We start from the raw sequence: 6,980 nt of genomic DNA on the forward strand, positions 1-6,980 counted from the left end.
TGGGAAAAAAGTTTTCTTTGTTGTAATCTTTTAAAAATAATTTTTAGCGTATGTTTAACTTACACAATAACAATATAATAATAATTTTTTATTAAAAATCACAAGATATTATAATATTTAATGAATTAATAATATTAAATATTAGAATTTTAATAAAAAAATATTATTAATTACTTTTTTACTGTATGTATTTAAATACAACTTTAAAATTGTTTTAAAATTTTAAAATAAAAAATAATTTTCCATATAAAGAAGAATAAGGAACAATTTGGAAGAAGCAAAGGGAACTTGTTTATAAAATGTGTTAACTATAATACACCAATCAGTTGCTCAGTTAACATACGTTGAAGTAGGGGAAATTTAATAGAAAGATAAACATGTGCTTTGGTTCAGCTTGTTTTAAAGAATTTTTTTTGGGGGTGTTCTAAGAAAATAATTGAAAAAAAATAATTATGTATTAAAGCAAGATTTATTTAATTTGAGAAAATATTTCGTTTTGCCAAATGATTACAAAATGTCACATTATTTCTATTTTATTTTATTTAAAAATTTGTATAAAATATTTAAAAATAAAACCTAAAATAAAATATTATAATATTTTTATAATTAACTAATAAAATGTAATTAATTAGCATCATTATAATTTCTTTTACATCATTTCATCAAAACATGACTCGCCAATATCATTATCAGTTTCGTGATTTCACTTTATGTTGGTGAGTATAATAAGTGGATCCAAGTCTCAATTAACCAGGTTTTTAAATATGAATAATGTAAGCATGTTTTCAAGGGCAAAAGGTATAACCATTGAAAAATTTATATTATTCGCCCGCATATAAATTAAAGAAATGGAAGCAACCATACCAAATAATAAATTAATAAAATAGTTTATTTGAATGAAATTTGTTTTAAAATAAAGAGAGAAAAAAGTTATTAGTAGTTTTAGAATATCTTGTTGGGCTAGGTGGGCTTCTCTTGGATGAACCCAGCCCAGCCCATTGACAGTTCTGAAGGTCAACTTGATGAATCCTTTGGCACATATCAAGACAATAAATAGAAGATCAAACCTAAATAAAACGTTTTTGCATGCTTTGGTGCATATAAAATTTGTCCACAATTTATTAGATGTCAAGCAGTGATAGAAAGAATGATGGTTGCAATAAAAGAATGATAAAAACAAAGTAGTGGGAGAAGCAGAATGGAGGACTGGTGGAAGCAGATGATAAGGTGGCTGAGAAAACAACCCCTTTAACTCCAAAATGGAGGTAGTGACCCTACATTAGTTTCTGTCACACACAAGTTGGCTTATTTTTCATTGATCAAAGTAGAGAGCACTTAATTAAAATCATCTTAATATAGAGAGAGAGAATGAAAGAATCATTCTTAAGCGTTATGGAGCATCTTAAGCTAAAAGGGAAAAAGGCCCTTTGTACCCATCACATCCTATTTGTGTTGTTTTTAATCTTTTATGATTGTTTGTTTAAAAACTTATCTAAACAGCTCCTCCAATTTGTTTATCATGAGTGCCAGTTTTTGAGCTACTGATTCAATTTATGCATTGAAGAGATAAATACGTGTGCTTTCATTCAAGTTTTTTTAATTTACATATCCTAATCCTTGCAATCATTATTTCATCTCTATCTCCTCATTGTAAAAAGGTTGAAAATGAAATAAAAAATTACAAGAATGCTCATCAAGATCAAGATGACCACATCATCCGCATCATAAAATTACAAAAACTCTCTTTCAACTCTCCATAACTGATGACGCCTCATGGCTCCAAGGGCTTCAGACAAATTTGAACCCCATATTTGGGCTTAATTGTGAGAACAACCACAGGGGCATGACGGTAATTTTCGGAAATAGTGAAGCTAAACCTAGAGATCAACATGGCTAAAATAATCTTAGCTTCCATTAATGCAAATGCTTGTCCAACGCAGTTTCTAGGGCCATAAGCAAATGGCAAAAAGCGACCAGGAACAAATGACTTTGAAGTAAACCTATCTGGGTTGAACTCATTTGCATCTTTACCCCATAATTTTTCACTGTGATGAATAGCCAGCACAGGAATCCAAATTGATAAGCCTTTAGGTATATATAAGTCACCTAGCACTATATCTTCAAAGACCATTCTAGGGAGCACTGATGCTGGGGGATACAGCCTCATTGACTCGTTGATCACCATATGCAACTGCAAAATCAAACAACAATTAACTCTGGTTAGTTCAATTATATACCTTGTCTAACTGTTGAACTTTGACCTTGTTTTATAAAATCTAGCAATTAAATATAGTAATTACTACTGCACAGTTTGGTTCACATGAATATTCTGTTCAGTCTTCGGAGCTATCTATCAATTGAAGAAAAAATCCAAATTTTTTGAAGTGGGTAGTCATGAACCTTGATTGTTGAGTAGGGTCAACTTTAATTTTTTGTCTTTTATTAAGAAAAATACATATGTGAAAGTCACAAAGGCTGAAATTCCGAATATGAATTTTCCTTTGTTTTATTTTCAAAAAAGTGTGGCTCTATCGTTATTCAGAAAATGAAAGAAAAGCTTTTAACTTTTGTGCACTTGGACACTCTAAAAAGAAAGCTAACCATTATAGATATTCTTTATAAATTAAAATAATTCCAACTACCGGCGCACGAGTGCAGGGAAGATCGTTAAACAAGTTGTTTTTGGTTTGTTTTTTTACACAGATACATTCGAGTTAGACTAAAATATTTCTATGCTGTCCTCTCTGAACATCGTGCGAATAATGACTTAAAAAAAGCCTAAGATCCATAGATTAATTAGCCTTTTGGCCAAAACTACGCCTATTCTTACTTACACTAATTATGAATGAAGACTGCTAATTATATACATATTTTTAATTCTACTAAATTAAATGGCCCACAGGACCATTACTCAATTAAAGTTTTCCTAAAACTGTTTTCGTGCAGAGTTTTAAAAGCAACTTTGTGTAGGCTCTACAAAAAGTAATACTTTACACTACCGAAAATAAAATACATAAAATCAAAATAAGAATCAAATTGAAGAAAAATGGATGTGTATAAGATACAAATTTGACCAACCTGCCGCTTCCCTCTCATCCCCTAAAAATAGCCTAAATTGACCCTCTCTCTCTGTGACACAAAAAAGGGGTTTTCTCTCCTTCATCACAGAGCAGAGAAAAATATGAAGCAAACCACGAGAGAAAAAAAATAATTTATGAAAAATGCTAATATATATCTTTAATACAATGATTAAGAAATTAAATTTAATAAAACAATTTATCTTTATGATCTTTAATGCATTCTAATATATTTTTAAAGAAAAATTTACTATCTATTGGTTTGTTAAATAGGGTCCTTTTAGAGAATTTTGATTAGTGTTGTTTATTTAAAAAGGGAGTGATTGTTTTGTTACTTACTAGAGTGAGCTTGGAGAGTTGATCCACAGAGGGAATTCCTCCATTGCAGACAGTTTTAACCTCAGCTCTGACTTTGTCTTGCCAAGATGGATTGGTGGCAAGTAACATAACTGTCCAAGTGAGTAACAGTGCAGTGGTTTCATGGCCAGCAAAGAAAAATGTTTTGCATTCATCCATAACTAGCTGAAGATCAAAACCATTTCCATTCCCTCTTTTCTTCTGCATCTCATTCAGAAGCATACCCAACAAATCATTTCCATAGGAATTGCTTCTACCAATCTCCACACAGTCTTTTCTGCTTTGTATTATCTCCATTAACAGAGTCTCCACCTCCATCTTCAAAGACTTAATCTCTCTGTTATACTTGCTTGGTAAAAACCTATACATAAAATTGAAATGAAATTTGACATCAATGAAAAATGAAAATAAAAAAAGAAAAGAGGGGGACAAGGACAGACAAATGCTCACACATAAAACAACAAAGACGGAATACGACCGACAGAACTAAAATGCAAAACTTTGGAATAAGAAATAAGAATGTGACTATTCACATGCTTGTTGATAAAAAAGCGAAGAAAAGGAATCCACTCACATTTTTATCACAAAAATTAAAAGTAAAAAGAAAAGGTTGATTTAGAGAAAAGGTTGATTTAGAGAAAAGGGTAACCTGCTTCCAGGAAAGCAAAGATGACGACTTGCTTGAGCACAACGAGTTTGAAGCAGTGTGAGAAGATGGAATATTTTCTTGCCCTTTTGGTAACTTGTTCCAAACTCAGTTCTAGAGATAATATCTGCAGCTAGTTTGGTCACGTAGTGGCCAATATCAACCTCAGTTTGGCCACACTCCAACGCAATTTTCAGTGATTGGAGCATCTCCTTAGTGCATTCCACCATGTTCCCAGCATAGCTCTGTGAAAATTTTAAGACCAACCATATGTAACCATTAATATCTGTGAAAATTTTAAGACCAACCATTTGTAACCATTAATAGTACTGCCCAAACAATCGGTGATACCCAAGAATTTTAAAAGGAAAAAAAAGGGTGAGACACGCTATAAACAGTGACAAAATTTTATGTGTGACTGATGAGTATCAATACCTTAAGTCTGTCTCCCATGAATGCAGGGGCAACGATGTGACGTTGGTGGTACCAATCTTCACCATTTGCCATCAACAGTCCTTGCCCAATAAAATTTTTTGAACCCTGCCTTTGTTGCCAGGATTTCCCAGATACCGTACTGTATTTTGATAGAAACTCCTTGATTAATTCAGTCTCTGTGAGGCACAACCTTGGCTCTGTACCATTCCAATATACAAACCTCTTTCCTTCACAACATCAAAATAATCAAAGCTTAATTATTAAATACTAAAAATATATCTATGTATAAGTATAATTAATTAGTTAATTAGTAATTTAGTATAGTATGCACATATATATATATATATATATATTTATTTATTTATTTATGTACGTACATACCAAATTGGCTAGACCAAAGTAGAAAATGTGGCAGAAGGCGTCCAACAATGTCATGGCTAATGTTTTTCATGTCTTTGGAGGTTGCTTTGGAAACAAGAGAAGCCATGTCTAAGATATTGCCAGTGAAGAAGCGAGGTTTTGGGCCACGAACACCTTGCATCTCCATGATTTTCTTGATGCGTAGAGGAGTGAGCCAGTAACATGAGAGGTTGTCATAGGCAAGTTTAAGTAGCAGAATAGCAAGTATGGCCAAAAGGGGTGTGAGGACCATCATAGCCATATGTTGTTGTTGGGTTGAGAAGTGTAAGATGGATTATAGCAAGTGTGTGAGATGATGGGAATTTGATGCGTGACTCAACCTATATATATAGTGGGAATTTGATGGGTATCCCTTCCATTTTATATTATACTAAACTACTAGTGAAGCCACAGTTTGGTTTGGTTTGGTGGTTACTGGTTATATATACCGATGTTTATGTATGTGTTCTCCATCATCTTCATTACTCATCATCGAACCAATAGCTAGAGTTACAAGAGAATTTATTCGTGCTAATGCACTTGTACTTCTGTGAGACTTGCTTTGTTGCAAACTAGTAACACCTATTTCTAGAATACTAGCTCCTATTTGACTCACAAATGCCATGAAAAAACAATGTTCTTGTACACTTTTTTTTACAGCTAATAAAAAAGGTAAGATGAGTGATATAATATAGTTGAGAGATATAAAAATATTGATTTGTAAAAATTTGCCATAAAAAATGTACATCAAAATTTGTACAAAATACACTTCACTGTAGAACCGCAAAGTGTTGGGCCTTCCTTTGAAAACAAAGGGTGTACAACCTTAAAGGCCCCGAGAATGTTGCACATGGTTAATGAGAATCCAACGTGATGGAAAAAAATGAATACGTGCTTATGAACAAATTTTAAAAGCAAAGTCTTGATTATGAAGTATCTATAGATTTTGTAAGCTAAACTTAGATTAGCTTTTTATATTTTTATAATTAACTTCTCAAGTTAAATAATGATAAGATAAAACTCACTTTAGTAATTTTGACAATTTTTTTTTAAAATTTGATCTTTGCATGAAAAAACATTGATTCATACCGTTAAATTATAATCATGTTAGATGTCTGTTAGGTTGGCAAACATGTTGAGCTGGTCCGTACTATATATATCATGTAGAACAAACATTTATTAACTTAACAAACATCTAATATCATCATAATTTTTGGAAACAGTGAAGACCAATCCATAAATATTTTTATGTATAAATTCAAAAATATATTTTTTATTTAGAAACTAAACTATAAAATAACATTAAATATAGAGACCACGTTTTAAATTTAAACTAAAAATATCACAAGTTATCAATTGATTAAAAAACTCAATAAATAATAATAATATAAAAAATTGATTTTTTTTTATTCATTATGTAATTATAGCAAGTTACGGTCCCAATCTATTTCGTGCGACTGCACTTATATTGACATTTTTTCTTTTAAAAATCTTAAAATTATAATTGGACATAATTTAACAAGTTTATTAGGTTTATCACTTGTTATCTTCACTCATTCAATTTCTTTTTTTTAGTTAAAATATGACGCGAAACCGAGAAAATTTTATTGTTTAATGATAATGTTTTCTCTCTTAATTTTTCTATTATTTTTACTAGTGAGTTAATTTAATTAGAAGACTAAAAAACATGTTATTTCATTTCTATAAATAATGAGTTGACATGTGGCAACCCGTTTACATGGCTTTACACGCTAATAATTTTTCACATGCATGTATATGAAAAATGAATATGTAACAATCTTTCTAGCATAACAAGTGATATAGAAATTTCATATTTGGCTTTAGATGAAATCCAAAATTGTTCCAAGTATATAATACTTTCAGAGTATGTAACAATCTATTTTACATGGAATATGAGATAAAATTTAAACCCATTTTATTATATTAATTTGAAAGAAAACATAGATAGTCGAATACAATAATCTCTCCATATAAATGCCCTTGTATTATCCAGACAGATAGAGTACATGATCAAAGAAATTTCAAAAGCGTTCTTATTGGTGAGA

At 30.9% G+C, this 6,980-nt stretch overlaps 1 protein-coding gene across 1 annotated transcript; it reads right to left on the bottom strand.

Moving 5' to 3' along the window:
- Window positions 1–1,758: 1,758 nt before the first annotated feature.
- On the bottom strand, window positions 1,759–5,170 carry LOC113863569 (cytokinin hydroxylase-like). The gene is made up of 5 exons (XM_027497200.1): window positions 4,897–5,170; window positions 4,516–4,742; window positions 4,084–4,325; window positions 3,417–3,795; window positions 1,759–2,191 (listed from the first exon to the last, which is right to left on the bottom strand). The coding sequence occupies exons 1-5, from the start codon at window positions 5,168–5,170 to the stop codon at window positions 1,772–1,774; spliced, it is 1,542 nt and encodes a 513-aa protein (XP_027353001.1). The 3' UTR covers window positions 1,759–1,771.
- Between the last annotated feature and the right edge of the window lie 1,810 nt (window positions 5,171–6,980).

This window comes from Abrus precatorius, unplaced genomic scaffold, assembly GCF_003935025.1.
Source record: "Abrus precatorius isolate BTA unplaced genomic scaffold, Abrus_2018 Scaffold3, whole genome shotgun sequence".
In the NCBI taxonomy this organism is placed as follows: Eukaryota; Viridiplantae; Streptophyta; class Magnoliopsida; order Fabales; family Fabaceae; genus Abrus; species Abrus precatorius.